The sequence below is a fragment of the Genypterus blacodes genome, unplaced genomic scaffold (assembly GCF_046128005.1).
Source record: "Genypterus blacodes isolate CSIRO-AG114 ecotype Tasmania unplaced genomic scaffold, CSIRO-AGI_Gbla_v1 ptg000029l_1, whole genome shotgun sequence".
Classification (NCBI taxonomy): domain Eukaryota; kingdom Metazoa; phylum Chordata; class Actinopteri; order Ophidiiformes; family Ophidiidae; genus Genypterus; species Genypterus blacodes.
In genome coordinates, this window is record NW_027466842.1 from 6,807,501 (window position 1) to 6,825,348 (window position 17,848).

The 17,848-nt window shown below is 45.9% G+C and overlaps 1 protein-coding gene across 1 annotated transcript in view; it reads left to right on the forward strand.

Moving 5' to 3' along the window:
- lingo3b (leucine rich repeat and Ig domain containing 3b) overlaps positions 1-16,926 on the forward strand; it is a 23,891-nt gene extending 6,965 nt beyond the window's left edge. Inside the window, exons 2-4 of the mRNA XM_076144936.1 lie at positions 13,912-14,518; positions 14,616-15,359; positions 15,438-16,926. Of these exons, the coding sequence (XP_076001051.1) occupies positions 13,964-14,518; positions 14,616-15,359; positions 15,438-16,007 (1,869 nt within the window). The 5' untranslated portion in view covers positions 13,912-13,963 and the 3' untranslated portion in view covers positions 16,008-16,926. The remainder of the gene's footprint in view (positions 1-13,911; positions 14,519-14,615; positions 15,360-15,437) is intronic.
- The last annotated feature ends 922 nt before the right edge of the window (positions 16,927-17,848 follow it).

The following is a 17,848-nucleotide window of genomic DNA, read 5'->3' on the forward strand; positions in this document are numbered from 1 at the left end:
AGGAAGAGGAGGAATGAAATCAATGAAATGAAATCATTCTTGGACACTAATTTCACTCTAATCACGTGCTCCATTTCACGTTGCCCTCAATGTTCTTTGCCAGTTTTATAATGGTCTAATTGTTTTTGCCCTCGAGCAAGGCAGCCGGGATGTTTTAGCATTTCTAAAAACAAAAAACAAAAAACAAAACAAAGCAATTTCCAGACACGCACCAATGTTCTGTTTTCAGAAAGGTCAAAGCAAGACAAGACGGAGAGTTTGCGCGTACAGATCCTCAGATGTGAAATGAGCAAGTGTGGATCAGATTGCAGTGTATGCGTGCGTGTGTGTTTGTGTGTGTTGTTCATTAGCTCTTGTTTGCTGCTAAATGTCCTCTGACTCAGATTGTTTCAGCAGCTTGCTAAAGTGACTGTTACTTGTTGGTGAGGACAAAAGCCCCTGGCACGCTGCTCCTCTTACTCGCTGGTGTTCTACCTCCTTTTCCTTCATAGAAAGAGATGTGATGAGAAATTTATTAGATTTTAACTCTGACATTCTGAAACTATTCGCTTTACATTTGTCTGTTCTTCGTCTCTTTTTGCTCCTCTGTCACACACACAGACACACACACACACACCCTGACCCGAGCCCGGCCCGTCCCCCCTCTCCTTTCACGTTTCTCCTTCCTTTTCTACATTGAGTCATGAATTTATTATGTGAATCAAAATAGAGCCATGACTCTTTGTCCCTCTCGCCGCATGTCATTGGCCTAGAATGAATAATTCAGGCACCGCGGTTGAAATAAGGATCAGGAGAAAAGGAATTATTTCGGAGCGGCACCGTTTGGGCTATTTTGGAAAACGGCGAGCTGTCATCACCTCTTCATTCCTCCTACCAGTTCGCTCACCATCACATGAAGACGCAACAGATTCCTCTCTGTCCTCGGGAAGGAGTGCTTACTAAGCAGATGAGCTCTTATTGGCACTGGATGCAGTCGGCCTCTTGTCTTTGTCTGCCGTCTCTGTTGTATCAATATGGTTTAGGCCTGTATGCATTCATTAGCGTGTTGTGTGAGTGCTTGTGTGTGTGTGTGTGTACACACACACACGTGTGTGGTTGATGAGTGTGTCTGAACATCTGCTGTGGCTGCCTTAGCAATATGTTTCTTGATAGGTTGCTGCATCTTCTCCATTAGCAATCCCCAAGGTTGTTTGTCAGCGTGACGGCCTAAGTGGTGATCATGTATGTTGCTGCTGAATGGCTTCATGGTGTGCAACTGTTTACTTCGCCCGTTAATGATCTCACTGCCGTCCTGCTCTGTGTGACTCACACTCCACATTCAGCATGAATTTGGTGAGAACACAGAGGAGCACCGAGCACACAAGACCGAGCAACCGAGACTGCGCTCTGTGACTGTGAAGGTCAGATTCCTACCAGAGCGCGTTTACGTGTAATCGCTGTATGAAGCGAGCCTCCGATGAGGACATTTACATGCCTCAATAAATTGATTTGCAGTCGCACGATCTGGGTTTGTAAACATACTCAATCAAGGTATAATCGAAGCTTTAAAGTGCCAAGCTTGAGCCAAGCTGACTGAAATGGAAGAGATCCAACGTTCATAAATGATTCCCACAAACGTATTTTAACCATTTGCCATGATTTCAGCCACATTTTCCTAATTTTCGTTGTGTTTTTTTGTGGTTGGTTCTAGACAGATTTTGCAAGATTGAGATCCTGGACATTGGGAATTGAAGCTATAAGGGAACCCTTTCACGCCTGTAAGTGTGGCGTGTCTCACATATCCAACAGCTGAGTTTGGGATGCGGAACGCCGCTGTAACCGACAGAGCGTGGAATCTGCTCACCCTGTGGGAGCTCGAGCGACAGAGGCCGATGGGTGCTCAGCCTCCTACACATATACATGATGTTCACGCGGGTAAAAACACAGACAAACATGCTCTTTACACATACATAGGCTCAATCATGCACTCGAATACACACATACACACACTTGGATGATTATTCCCGGCCTCTTGGGGCATCGCTCAAACCTTTCAGCTGTGACCTCGCTAAGAGAAAGCAGACGAAAACCGCCGAGAGAGAGAGAGAGAGAGAGAGAAAGAGAGAGAGAGAGAGAGAGAGAGAGAGAGAGAGAGTGATAGATAGATAGATAGATAGATAGATAGATAGATAGATAGATAGGTAGATAGATAGATAGATAGATAGATAGATAGATAGATAGATAGATAGATAGATAGATAGATGGATGGATGGATGGATGGATGGAGAGAGTCATGGAATTTTAACTGGATGCTCCCCGGAGAGAAGTTCCATCATCTCTGTGCATCTTCAATGCCAAAGAGTCCCAAAGCTTCTGTTAGGAGCTCAAGGACCCTAGCTGTTCTGTTATTCTCTCAGGGACGCTCGTCTGCCGTCACTCACTTCTCAGCTCCTTCCAGGGGAGAAATGGCGTTTGATGTTGCGTCAGGCTTCTTTTAACGTGGCTGCACGGGGACGACGCTGCTGCAGTCTGAGCCGGTTCGTCCACAGCAGAGGATGAACCTTATTACCCAGTATCAATTATGGGTAATAAGGTAACGTGAACATGGGCTGCAGCTGCTTCCCCTCTATGTTTGTGTGTGTTTGTGTGTGTGTGAGAGTGAGTCTAATGGTCTGCTGTCACTCAACTAATCCTGAACTCTCCACCACCCAGCGCTCTCTCTCTCTCTCTCTCTCTCTCTCTCTCTCTCTCTCTCTCTCTCTCTCTCTCTCTCTCTCTCTCTCTCTCTCTCTCTCTCTCCCCCCCCAGGTCGTGTACAGTTTTTTTGCATCACTTTGCCCTCCTTTCACTCCTCCACCATCCCTTATATGTTCAACCTCTTCTCTGACCTTTACAGAAACTGCCTCCCCTGCGAGCCCTCCTCTCCTCTATCACCACCACCTCCTCCTCTTCCTCCTCCTCCTCACCGTGCTCTTTGTTTCTTTTCACCGCGGTGCTGTGCAGTGTTTACCAAGCCTTCACAGCCATTTTTTTATTGCTGTTTGTGTGTGTGAATATCTGTGTAACAGCTTGTAGGGTTTGCATTGCCTCTTTAGGGATCGCAGTGTAGCTTTTTTTTTCCGGCACACACACTGTCATACAATCACACAAACACATGCACACATGTAGATGTCCTGATGTCTTATCAGTGCTCGCTGATTGTCGCCTTTGTTTCCACAGCATAAAGCATTCAACTCTCTCCTCCACATCCGCGCTTCGTTTTTATTCTACATCTCCATCCTTGTCACTCTGTGTCTCTCTCCCTCCCCTCCCCATATCGCCCATTCCCTTTTTTCCTGCCTTCACCTCTATTTCTCCATCTCTCTCTCTCTCTCCCTCTCTCTCTGTCCTCCCCCCTCATTCTGCTCCTTCATCCCCACATCTGAGACAGCAGCGAAGGCTCCTATTGGTTCCTGCCGGCGGAATCAAAGAAACAGGCAGCCAGTGAGATTCGTGGCTAACAGGGTCACTATTATCCATGAAGCAGTGCAATTATTCTGCTGTCTGCCTCCCCTGCATGTACATGATGAACATACAGTATGTAACAAACATGCAGCGGCTTCTTCATCCTCGTACCTATACTGCACATCCCCAGCCTACACGAATATGCCTTTAGGTTGGATGTCGCTGTCAATTTTATGCTTTATTCACAACGACTTGACTGAGGGCGTGCCTATCTGACGTCAAGCACAATCAGAAGTCTTGATGTTGGAACAGGTTGATGCGTTCAATTCAAAGCTGCATGCACATTTCATTGTAAATTCTTCCCACGTGACTCTGGCGCTGCGCTCCTCTTCAAATGACAGAAAGCTGTCACACTGCGTCCCCTCCCCCCCTACTTCTTCTCCCTCCAACTCATTCCCCTTTGTCGCTGTTTACTCGCAACGCAGCCCAGTGTATTTGTACCACGTACCACTCGCTCACAATTTACTCCACTTCTCCTTCGCCTTTCTTTCATGCGGCCCTTTATTACGCTTTTCCCTGGTAAACATGAGCTTCATAAGTCTGGGACAAATTGGGATTGTGCCGGGGATTCACGGGCAGTTTTGTGTGTTTGTGTGTGTGTGTGTGTGTGTGTGTGTGTTTCTCTCGTGGCATCTGAGGGGAGCGTCAGACCTTATTTGCATCATTAGATTCTCTGGGCTGTGGAGAATAGCTTTGACCTTCCTCCATCATTAGTGACAGAGTGAGACAGAGTGCAACTATTACCTCCCCCCAGCTTCTCTTCCCTCCCGTTTCATCCATCACCCTCACTTCTTTCCTGTCCTCCATGTCCATCATCCCTCCCCTGATGTGTGCATATTATCCAGCGCCACATTTTTCTTTCTCCATTTCATCCCTCATCTTCCTGCATTTGTCTCAATCAGATTGATCTTCCGTTTTTTGACGTTCACCGATCTAAATAATTTCTCTATTTGTGATACGAAAACACACTCCTGCACCTCTCCCACATGCGTGGACTTACATACACACACACACACACGCCATCCCACGGGGTGATAAAGGGTCATTGCCTTTACAGGTAAGACGTCTCTAGAGAAATGTTTTCCTCCTCAGAAATCACCCAGCTATCATCACCATCTCTGGCTGCTCCACTGGTGCTGAGGAGAAGACGTGATTTACTTCCCAATGACCAAACCCTGGGGATTTCCCCGCCATTTTGTTATCTGGAAACTCATTAGCCTTTTGAAAGGAAATGACACGAAATGAACTGCCTTCACATCCTGTCTAGAAGCCAGTAATCAGAACCCTGATAACACCATTGTGTTGTTGACGCTCTAACGGGAAGAATATGTTTATTTTTGCAACAATGAGACCTCAATTATTAGTGCGACACAGAAAATATCTCACTGGCTCAGAAATATAAGACGATTGAAATCTGTCTTGCGGGGTATTTTGTCAACAGTGGTGACCAAGTATTTCTGTATGTTTGTTAATAATGTATGTGTGATAAGGAATGAGTCTTTTGAATTCACGTCACAATTCCCCAGAGAGGAAGACGAATTCAAGGACGCCGAGTTCCTTGTAAAGTGTCAGTCAGAATGATTGGTTTCTGTATGAGTGATGGTTTTGGTAGAGACAGGTCAAGTTTGATTGAATGAGCTCCTGTGATTATGACCTTGTTTTTCTCCTCATTCTTTTCTTTTCATTTTTATTGAGCTCTTTTTAAGAAGTTCCTGCTATTGGTCCGGGACAGTGACGTGAAAATTGTTATCTGTGGTCTATGATAACATTCCTGGATAGTCTCTTTTGACTACAGGAGCTGGGTCGTTTCAGAATGAGACACTATAAATTGATTGAGGAAATGTCTGCAAGCTTCAGGCAGAGGATGATCATTTGCAACTAAACAACAGGGATGCAGTCTAGGTTTTGCAGCCTGCCTGTCTGAGAATTTCAATTTTAAGTGAGAACTGTGGGTTTAAAAGGGGCTGTGAGTTGAGCATCCAGGTAGCCATGCTTTGTTCTCGTATGCATGTTGTAGCAGGAGCTTTACAGTAATAATCACTGCACTCGGCGGATAATTAGAGCCCAGGACAAACAATTGCCTCTCTAAATAGTTTTTTGGAACAAAGCTATAATAAGCAGCACAGGCACAGGCTGATGTACAGTACATGCATACACTGGCTTAATTTGTGTAGCTTTAGTTGTGAACAGACCAAATGTCTGCTATCTGCTGTCGGCTAGTCCTGACAACCTGCACACACTAAAGAAAGAAGTGATGTTATTCATCTTGCACATGAGGACATGGAGGCTTGTTGGCTAATGAGGCAACATCTCATCCCGGATACGACTTCACACATCGCCGTTGTGACCTTTCAATAAGTGTTGGATGTAGATGCCTTCATCTGTAACAACAGGAGAGAAAGCTCCCTATTAGTGAAGCGTTCCTAAAGTGCACACACACACACACACACACACACACACACATACACTGCGAGCATGTACACCCATGTGAAGCAGCAATGCTTGTGATGTAAGTGAACATACGTTTAGAGATAAAACACACCTAAATTTAGTGATAATGTGTGGGTGACTTTTGCAGGAGTGTAAACCAATCCTCTCCCCTTTTAGCCTTGGTATCCTACAAATATCTGCAGACTAGGCAAAACGTGTGCCCCCACCCGAGTTTTATGATAAAGTCGTGACCCTGAACCACCTCATAGCATGGCGACATTAGGGGGCACAGGGGAAAGTGTGATGTCACCAGTTACAAATAGTGTGTATGTGTTTTACAGCAGCTCATTTTAGATTCATCCCTCACTACAAACCTTAAGACTGAACACTTGAGCTGAGACCATATGGCTGCAGGCAAGGTTAGCCACAGCATCCAATAAGCTGCTCACCCTCTGTTGTTATGCGACTACATTGTGTGAGGAACGTGTGTGTGTGTGTCTGTGTCTGTGTGTCTGTGTGTGTAGTCTTGTGTTACAGGTTTGAGCCAAAGCAAAGCAGGTCAAAACACTGCAGGGTGTGAGAATCGTCAGAATAGCTGCGACTAATTAACCACGCTAGGCCCCGGAGCACAACAAAAGGACACATGTTCGCTGAAATATGAATAAAGAAGGCGTTTACACCAACATGTCACTCAATCAGTGTGTATGTCAGAGTTTGGTTGACCTCACTGAGGCGGGTCTGGACACACTCGGTCTCAGCCTCCATGGTCACAAACAAACCCGGTTCTTTGGAGTTGTGAAGATAATTCCAAATAAGTTGTGAACAAACTACAGAGGGATCTATTGATTGCTGTAGAACCAGAGAGGGCAAGGGGTTTCTGTGTGTGTTAATGTGAAGTAACCTGGCACTTTAATTACACACAGTGTATGGAGGCAGTGAAACGGTGTAGTATACTTGAGTGGACAGGAACGCTCACGACATCAGAGAAGCCAGATGGACGAATGACGAATCTGTGCATCCATATACTGTCTTTTTCCTCTCTTTGTTCTTACTTGAAGTCGGCACACAGAAATGGAGGAACGCACACAAAGACCTACATAGCGTACACACACACACACACACACACACACACACACACACACACACACACACACACACACACACACTCACACACTCATTACTGTTTGCCTGGGATGTGATGAGCTAGACTGCACACTTTGTCCCTCATTATAATGCAGAGGAAAATAACAAATCAAGTACTGAGGTGGAACATAATCAACTGAGAAGGAAACACAAAACACTGCATCTACTTAAAATGATATATGTACACAAGAATGACAGCCGACCTTCTAAAATCAAGATTAAGACAAAGTCGCTACGCCTTAATTTACGTAAAAAGGCAAACACCGCTGATTTTGATCCTTTGTAGACCAGCGTCACGCCCCAAAGCTCACTCCCCACTTCACCTTTAAGATTCTCCATCAGGGGATTTACCTCTAAGCTGCCTTTAAGCACTGAGGCTGCAAAGTAAGATAAAGCAACACAAATTAAGGGATTTCATGGTGATTTGAAAAGATGTGTGTTTCAGACTAAGGGTCTATTGAAAGTGTAAAGAGATCAGTAGTGTGTCTTCAGTTTATACAAAGCCTGCAGACGACAAACTCACCCCAGAAGTACCAACGTAAAGAAAGTATGGAATTAGTAACTTCCTGTTAAGCTCTTAAACAATGAAGGTATCATCGCCCAACATCCACCACTGAGTGAAAACATTACAGTCACACACACACTGATGAAACAACCTTTGGGCTCATTTACATTGTAATCCATTTTGAGTTGCACACACACTAATGCAGGAATATATATAATGCAAGCTGTGTGTGTGTGTGTGTGTGTGTGTGTGTGTGTGTGTGTGTGTGTGTGTGTGTGTGTGTTTGTGTGTGTGTAGTATTATTTCAACAAAATCAAATTCCAGCATCAAAATTATCCTCAGTGTTGATGAAAGTAAACTACTTTCTGCAGTGTGATGATTGTTGTAGAAGTCATCTGAGGGCTGAAAGAGAATCCCTCCACAGTAATGAACAAGCAGACAATGTTTTCCTCTCTCCTGTGGGATTTGATCTGAGCTTGTTTTTAGCTTGTTTGCGCAGTTGTTGTTCTGCCGTTGTTCACTGTGCGCCGCGCATCCTCCGCTGATGTTCGCTTGACTGACTTTGATGCAGTTTAAAGAAAGTGACGCCGGAGTTTGACTTGGGAAGGTGTCACCACCAGTGGCACTTTCTTCTGGTGTTCTTCTCAGGGAAAGATACATACTGTGTCACCACCAGGGAGATGTCGCTGTAAAAGCTGTGATGTATTTTGAGGTTTGCCCAGTTAGAGAGGAGAGTGTACGGTAGGCTGTGGAGTCGGAGGGCTTCCTTCAGCAAACATTGTCACATGTACAAGAAGACAGTCAACAGCAGAGAGTTAATGCCTTCAGAAATTACGCACTTGCTCGGGGTGAGGGTGTGTGTGTGGTTATTTTTATGCAGCGGGCTCATGAAGTCAGAGACAGAACTGAGGATGACAGAAAAGATGTTTTACTGTTCATCCTCAGCTCGACAGTTTATCCAAATGTGTGCATTTCACTTTGTGATACCCTTAATTGTGTCTAATTTAAAGTAAGAATGACATTTACATATCCTTTGCCAATACAGTCAATATAACACCACCGGATAATCCACTGGAGACGTAATAAGGAACGTAAAAGAGCCGAGTTAACAAACAGAAGCTGATTGGTTTGGTAAGTTTGCAATTTAAAGGACCAACACAACATCCAGTAACATGGGCGAGTGGACTCGAGGGGACATTGTGTTCCGTGCATGCTGCCCACTCTGGTTTGCTTTGGGGCTGTCGTACGCCACCTCTGCTCCACACGCTGCTTATATAACAGCAACAGTGAAACAGTATTGATAAAATGACGGGAGCACAGGTTCAGATACACACATTCAGTCAACAAAACTTAAACATTTACAAGGTTGTATTTCTTAGTTAAGTGAATTTCTAAACAACTTGTAGTTGTTTGTCAAGCAAGTTTGCACCGTTTTGCTTCCAGGAGGCGCAGGTCAAACCAGGCAGCGTGTCCGTCTCAATCAGCTCACTGTCTGAAGCCGTGACTCAGTTGGCTGGCGAGTTCTCGGTGGAAGAGGATGCTTTCAGGACAGCGTGGGCTATAAGTGCCATCAGAGCGCGAACACTCAACACAAGCTGAGCTGGTTTCTTCGCAAAGCTTCAGTGTCACAGATGCTATCCTTTAAACATGATGTACACAGAGAAGAGGAGTGATGGACACGGTTGGTGTTCCGTGTTCCCATCGCGTCTCTCTGTTAGTTTTGTGTTCCCTCTGTGTGCACTGTGTGTTTCTGATCTGGGGATTCTTCTCCCCCCACACCCTCTCCCATTGGACTCGCCTCCTGATTAGGCTGTGCAGCTCTACGTTGTTATCACACACATTTCCACAGCTCTTCAGTTGTTTTCAGTTGCTAAATGAAAATGTGGGCAGTGTCAGTTCCTTTGAGATTGGAACAGTGATTAAGAATGGCACACACCAAAAAAAGACTTAAATCTGCTCTTCCGTTGTTTTGGACTGGTCACTCACCATGTCTCATATTGGACACTGACATGGACACATTAAGAATGTCCAAACTTGCCCTTAGACCCCTTTTATGCCCCCTTGCTCGCTCCCTAACTGCCACTGTAACAACAGAACCACTAAGCTGTGTTCCACACTCCATTTGGGATTCAAATGGAGTTTTGGGATTCAAATGGAGTGACGGATTTAATATTGGATTTAAAGCTACTTAGCAGTGAAAAGCACAAACTGTCAGCTTTCCTCTCTGAAGTACAAACTTGTCAAGTTTGTTTGGCAATAATAAAATGTATAAGCTTTCTTAATGATCTGCTGACTGTTCGACTGCTCCTATGTCAGAGAAGCTAAATGGTGTCTTGCGAGTGTGTGTGCGTGTGTGTCTATGTGTGTGAGAGAGAGTGAGAGCTGGGAAGCGAAAAGCCAGACAAAGCTGAAGCTGCAAGTCTTGAGGAGATCCACGCTCTGCTGGCCAAATATACAGGCTTACAAGGCTACCCATCAACATGAATGACCTATATTCACTTAGACACACGCACACATACACACAAATACACACCAGACAATAATTATAACAATATTTTTCTTTCATATTTACAAAGCTGCCTATATCTCTTCTTGGCAACATAGATGCGTTTTTGATTTAGACCAACCTGAGTGTGTAAATCAGGTGAAACAGCTGCTGAAAGAGACATCTGGCCATTGTCATCAGTGTTTTGGTCTCGGTGTGTGTGTGTATGCTGATTATGTGTGTGTGTCAGAGGGCATCTGTTCACGAGAGCAGCTTTCTAAAATGTGGTTATTTTTAGCGTCTGGGTCGCCGTTGTCGTACATTCTCTCCCAATTCCTCCCCCAGGGCAGCTTTTTTGTTTGTGGGATTTGCCGTTTTGTCACTTTAACATCTGGCAGGTGCTTATTTGCATAATGTGGATTTGTTGAGTGTAAGTATGATTGTAAGTATGGTGCTTGTGTCTGGCTGCTGGAGCGAGACCCCTTCCACACTGCATGAGTTGATACAAACTGAAAGTCTGAACCTGCTTGTCTAGACTTAAGACTAAGGAAAGATTTGAGACTTCTTTGTGACTTTGGCTATGATTTTACTGCTATAGATATCTATTCACAACAATAAAACTACTACTTTAGAAATCCTATTAATGTCAGCACTGAAACCAAAAGCTAATTTTTTTTTAATTAAAGCTTGTTTTTCTATTCAGCTGTCTTTCGTTTCCAGATACTGACACTCATTTCTAAAAAAAAAAAATGCAATGCTTAAATATGCAGTGAGTAAATCAAGCAAAAAAACTTCTTCTTCACCACAGTGCTTCAGTTTTTATATTTTCGCAAATAATTACTTTTACTTCACCACGCATCCAAAATCAAATTACGACAGCGTTTGATCTGAGCTGAGCTGTTCAGGGAAAAAACATTTAAAAGAAGATATTTTTAGAATAAAGTTTCACAAGATTAAAGTGGAAATATTTCTTTAATGTGCCTTTCTCAGTTCCTGTAATTGGTGTATGATTGCATCATTTTCCTGCAGCACTTTGCGTGTTGAGAACATGAAGTTCTGAGGAGCTTCTAAATGAACTACAATAGGTTTCACTGAAGGGATGGGTAAGTTCCGTAATTGCTTCTGTGCAACCGGGTACGTGTGTATTTTGTTTTAAAGGTGTGTGTGGTGTGTGTGACGTGTTGGCTGGGACCATCTGTCTGGGAGGTTGATTATACAGTAGCAGTGGGGAGTAAAAGGGGTGTATAGGTGTGTGTGAATGCACGGTAATGCACAGATGATGCCTCCTTTGGGCCCGTGTATTATGTTGGAGTGTGAGGAGTGCGTGTGTGTGTGTGTGTGTGTGTGTGTGTGTCTGTGTGTGTGTGTGTGTGTGATCCCTGCCTGTCCTTGAGTCAGCAAAGACCTTGGTTGCCTGGATGGTGTCGGCTCACTGATTCATGCTGTGACTCTGCCGCTGACCCGTAGGAGAACTCTCCGGGGGGTCTGCAGACAGGTTGCATCCATCACACGTGGCTAAGAGCCGGGCAAGATGTGCAGTGACACACATACACACGCACGCACAGAGAGAGAGAGATACTACATACACTACAGAGGTAAACAATCTAAAGCGAGCTTAATTTCATTTAAATCACTCGTTATCTCAGCACATCTGGATGCTGGTGTTTGTTTTGCAGATATGCTCATCTCTCGCCGTCTCTATTCCGCGGAGACGCTGAGGTTTGTTACACTGTTGTTACGGTCGTGGTGAGTTGTTGTTGCCTGACAGTGTGAGGCTGATTGCTGCTTAGAAGTGGGTCAGACTGAGCTCACAGCAGCCTGCCTTTCCTTTGTGTTTGCAGCCACCAAAAATCACACCAGATTTCCTGCAGATCCTTCAGATTCAAGCATGTTTCCTAGGGCCTGTCTGACTTATCCACCCTGAGGCTCGCTAGATTAACTCAGTCTCTGGGAGTTTTGTTGCAATGTATGTGTGTGTGTGGGCGTACTGTGAGTGTAGCAAATGTGCACATATTCTTTTCAATTCAGCTTCAATCTGGTTTCATCTTGTTTTGATCCCAGGCTGCGTAGAGATCCTGGTGACTTTTGACTCTTTACCCTCTAGGCCAGGGGTGGGCAAACTATGGCCCGCTGGCCACATGCGGTCTGTTGCGCTTTTTAATGTGGCCTGTCAAATATTGATACAAATATGGACAGATTGAAAAAAAAAAAGCCTGAAACGGATCCAGGATAAGGTGAAAAGAGGAAAACTCTGAGTAATTTTCCTACATTGCATAATTCAGTGGTTCCCAAACTTGTTCTGCAGGGAGACGCAGGTATCGCGTTTCAGTGTGTGTGGACAAGCGAGAGATAGAGTCCGCTGGTATGTAGATCGTTGGCGGGAGCAATGTTAAGATAAGATAAGATAAGATGAAAGTTTATTATCCCGAGGGAAATTACTGTGCAACAGTTACAGTAAAGCATGAAAACGAGAACCAGAAATCAGAAATCACCCAAACTAGTGCAATAAAGAAATGTGCAAGAATGCAAGTAGATAATAAGTTCACGATAATTACACACAATAGGGGTACGAATCAATACATAAGTAATCAATTACGGTTATGGGTTACTTCTCAAGATATGAATGTAAGGTGTGCTGCGGAGTTACGGAGCATCAACTTCGGCCCCGGAGGAAACATCTCCCCTGTGCTCCTCGACCACAGTCTGGGAGCCGAACAGGAAAATATTAACATTATGCTAACCTAGTGTGTGAAGCTGCGCGGATCAAAAACAACAACCAGGCCAACGAGTTTCAGTAAAAACAGACAGACAGTCAGTCAAACCTGACAGAGGATACAAACACATGGAGCAATAATGGTAATCTTTTACATAATGTAATGTATAAGTATTGACTCATTCATTTGCCTTGTGCTTTTTAACATAAAACTCCATAGTGATGATTTCATATTCTCTCTCATTTCACCTAATCCAAAAAACAACCTAAGCCAACAGTCAGAGTTTAGAGTTTGGGCTCTGGGCAAAGTTTCACTGCAAGGTAAAACTTTCCTCTTTTGATGCTTCCTATTTTTCCAGTGTTTCCCTCAGTATTCTTTCCGTGTCCTTGTACACAGATCAGTCACATACCTAAATATCACTGAGCTGGATTGTGTTCCTGATCTGATGCCAGTTGCTCTTCGCCTGTCTCGGTGTTGAAACCTGCATGTGGGCGAGATGACAGGCTGCCTGAAGGAATGTTTAAGAGAAGTGATTCATTTCATCTTTGAGCAGGGAGCACTAAAACGAGCCTTGATTTATGCGCAGCAAAATGTTACAACCTACGCACGCATGCATCAAGGCTTACCTGATCAAACAAATAATGACTCCAGCACACCGTCAAAACACTGCCGTCTTCTTCTTCTTGCGTGCTTTACTGGCATTATGTGATTGCTGGAAGGTTGGGGTGTCTGTTTATGCGCGGCTATAATAAATTCATGGTGTTTGTCAAAGTGGAGCAGACTGTTTCTGGGTGAAGGAGATGCAACATGCATGAATGCAGCTGAGGCGAAAAGCTCCCAGCGTCCCAGTTCTCCAGCTGAATGAGTTAGCGCCCAAGACAAATTATCTAAAACATCTACAACTGATTCATGTTGCTGGTAATGGCATCTGGTCTTAAGGAGTTGAATGTCTTATGAGTGAGATGTCTGAAATGCCCCCAGTTACAATATTACTCCTACTTTAGGAGGCATAGATAATTTACAGCAGCATGGATGTAATTTTTATGAGTTAGGGAGATGATGGGTGATTCGCTCCATCTCTCTTTCGCATATCCTCTTTCTATTCCTCCCAAACGTATCCTGTCTTCATTTTTTCTTCTCTCTCCCCGCAGGTATATGGTGCGCTGACCCTGCCTGTGATAGGCCAGTCAGAGGACGAGGGCCATGATTGGCTCTCTTGGCCCTGGTGGGCGTGCCTTAGTGCTATGGCCGAAGGTGTGGCGATGGTTCCTGGCTGCTTTCCTGGTGGCCATGGTAACCTCCATGTTGCCAGAGAGCAGCCAGGCCTGTCCGCCTCGCTGTGAGTGCTCGGCCCAGCTGCGGTCAGTGTCGTGCCAGAAGCGTCGCCTCACCAACATCCCGGAGGGCATCCCCACGGAGACGCGACTGCTGGACCTCAGCAGGAACCGGCTCCGATTGGTGCAAGCGGGCGACCTGGCGCCATACCCGCGGCTGGAGGAAGTGGACCTCAGCGAGAACCTCATCGCCACATTAGAGCCCAATGCCTTTGCTACCCTCCAGAATCTGAAAGTGCTAAAGTTGAGAGGGAACCAGCTGAAGTTGGTGCCCATGGGGGCCTTTGCCAAACTTGGCAACCTGACTAGCCTGGATCTGAGTGAGAACAAGATGGTGATTTTGTTGGACTACACCTTCCAGGACCTGAGGAGTCTGAAACACCTGGAGGTGGGAGACAACGACCTGGTCTACATATCGCACAAGGTAAGACTCACCGCACCTTAGCAAGCGAAATACTGAATGGAGCAGGAACTAATGGTGGATATCTGGAAAAAATCTCTGTGTCTTTTGCATCTACCAGGCATTCTCAGGTCTGCTTGGACTTGAAGATCTGACTATAGAACGTTGCAACCTGACATCCATTTCTGGGCAGACGCTGTCCTACCTCCGCAGCCTGGTCACCCTCCGCCTACGACACCTCAGCATCACTGCCCTGGAGGACCAGAACTTCCGCAAACTCTCCAACATGCGGGGTCTGGAGATTGATCACTGGCCCTACCTGGAGGTCATCTCCCCTCTTAGTTTTCAGGGCCTTGACCTCCACTGGGTCTCCATCACCAACACCAACATCACCTCCGTCCCCTCTGCTTCCTTCAAGAACCTGGTGCATCTCACGCACCTCAACCTGTCCTACAATCCCATCACCTCCCTGGAGCCCTGGGCCTTCAAGGACCTGCTGAGGCTAAAAGAGCTCATCATGGTGAGCACAGGGTTGGTGACTGTGGAGCGGCACGCACTCGGAGGCCTACGGCAGATCCGGGTCCTGAATTTCTCCTCTAACGACCTGCAGACTTTGGAAGAGGGGTCCTTCCACTCTGTCAACAGTCTGGAGACCCTCAGAGTGGATGGAAACCCCCTGCTGTGTGACTGCCGTCTGTTGTGGATCCTGCAAAGACGCAAGACCCTCAACTTCGACGGCAGGGTGCCAGTGTGTGCAGGGCCGATGGAGGTGCAGGGGTTCAGCCTCAGCACCTTCACCGACTCTGCCTTCTTTGATCACTTCACATGCCAGAAACCGAAGATACGCAACCGAAAGATGCAGCAGGTACCTGGAAATCCCCTCAATACAAATATTTTAGTTTGATTAAACTGATGACTGATTCTCTGTCCTCCATCTTTCCAGGTGGTAGCCCGTGAAGGCCAACAAGTAAGTTTCCTGTGTCGGGCTGAAGGAGAACCCGCACCTGCAATCATCTGGATCTCCCCACAACGCAGACGGATCACAGCTAAGACTCCAGGCCGCATCACCGTTCTCCCCAGTGGCACCTTGGATATCCGCTACGCCCAGCTAACTGACAGCGGGACCTACATCTGTATTGCCAGTAACGCTGGAGGTAACGACACCTACTTCGCCACACTCACAGTCCGCGGTCAGCCGCTGGACGCCGCCTCCGCCTTCTTTCTCAACCGCTCGCTGTACAACGGCGAGTTCTTCAACGACACAAATCTGAACAGCACACGCGTTTTTCTCAAGTTCACCTTGGACCTGACCACCATCTTGGTCTCCACGGCAATGGGTTGCATCACTTTCCTGGGTGTGGTGCTCTTCTGTTTCCTGCTGTTGTTCGTGTGGAGCCGGGGACGCGGCCAACGCAAGAACAACTTCACAGTGGAGTACTCCTTCAGGAAATCTGAACCCGCCACTGGAAGCACCTCAGGAGGGACCAGAAAGTTCAACATGAAAATGATATGAAACAACGCAGCCAGGGGTCCCTCGGGGGAGGCATGAGCACGTCCCAAAAACGTGTTTAACACGCGCAAACGCACACAGCCAATGATTCGCAAAGATGTATCAAACCATAATAAAACTTGCTCTCCGTGGCTTTGTTTGAATTAGGTGAACAGATCAAAACAGAAGCGGTGATTCCATTCGGTTTGATTTGTGAACAAAGTGACCCTGATCGCTCTGCCTCTGGTTGGTTTTATTCAGTATGTTTGAATAACAACTGTAATCAACCTTAATAAGTATAATTTTGAAAGAGCTGCTTGTCATTCTTGTTTGGAAATGAATAATAGAAGATAAGAATTAGAGTCTAAGTGCTTAAATTGGCATGTTGGTCTGGACCCTGAAAAAACATTTTTATTCAAAGTTTGTTTAGTTGTTTACTGTTCAGACAGGAACTTTAAATCATATACAGCTATCTGAGATGGGCCTTCATCCATTTCTTGCTTTTGTAGCTTTGCTTTTCTAAATTCTGCCTTGCTAAGCTTCTTTGAGAACGCATGTAAAATATGCAGTTTGCAGGTTAAGTTGAAAATAAGTTCTTACCACTGAATAAAACAAAGCAGTCAGACTGATCCAGTTTGATGTTTTGGCACCACGGCTGAAAGGTGACGAGGTCTCTGCTGGGTCCTCTTAACCTCACAATCATGGTCTCTTGCAAAATCTACTCAAAGCCAAATGATGCAGAAAATCATTTAATAATATCTAATGATCACTGGAGATCGATTGTTCACATCAAACTATTCAATTTGACCTTTTCATCTTTGCGAGAGCTGTGTGAGTTTGGGACGAGCGCACTGGCCGACAGTCATGACCGCCCGTGTCCTGTGGGAGTTTGGTTAGGAAGTCAAGCCCAACAGACACGGGCGGCCATGGCTACCATAGCGACCACACATAAAGAAGAGGAGGTGGGTGGGTGGGCTTGGATGGGAGGGGGGGGGGGGGGGACAGGGCTGGCGAGCCGCAGGTGGGTTGATGGGTAGACGAGGAGGGAAGCTCACGTGACCTCTCCTTCCTCTCACCTTCATCACCCCAAACCCTTTCATGCCTTTTCATCCAACGGCTGCCAAACCCTGCCCCCCCCCACACCCACACACCCACACACCCACCCTGCCACCTCCTTCTGTGTGCTGGTGCAACACCTGACCTTCCCAGTGCTGCCAGGGGGGAGCAGCCCGGAGCGTTGGGACATATTCAGAGGCAGACAGGACACATAGTCAACCACACACAGACACAACATACAGTGTATTTACCCACACAAACATTTAAAACCACCTTTTCTCAGGAGAAGTGAAGTGGGCGTGACCACATATATAGACATTCCTGCAATGCTGTACATTACAACACAACTGAAGCCAGATTCCCTTTGTCAGAGAGGCCTGATGTAACTCTGTGAATGAAGAAACAAAGCCATTCTCGTTTTTTACAGCAGCGGGTGCATGATTCAGGAATATAATAACTATTGTCACTGCCATCTTACAAGCTGTCATGACCAACATGAGACCATCTGCTGTTGCTGGGCTCGCAAAAAGTTGCAGCTCATCACACACACACACACACACACAACAAACTGAGCAGGTAGCACTGTGCATCCGTCTGCCTCTGAAACGGTCAGTGTGCGAATGTCTCTGCCCCCCTAGCCCAGTGCATCCCCCCTCCCCCCCTACACACACACTCACACACACTCACACACGCACACACACACACATATATATATATACACCCCCCACTGGGTCCTCCTTTGGGAGGGGTCCCTGGCTGGAGATCGAGGATTCACAAAATGTAAATGAAGTCGTGTTAACCCTGCCCAC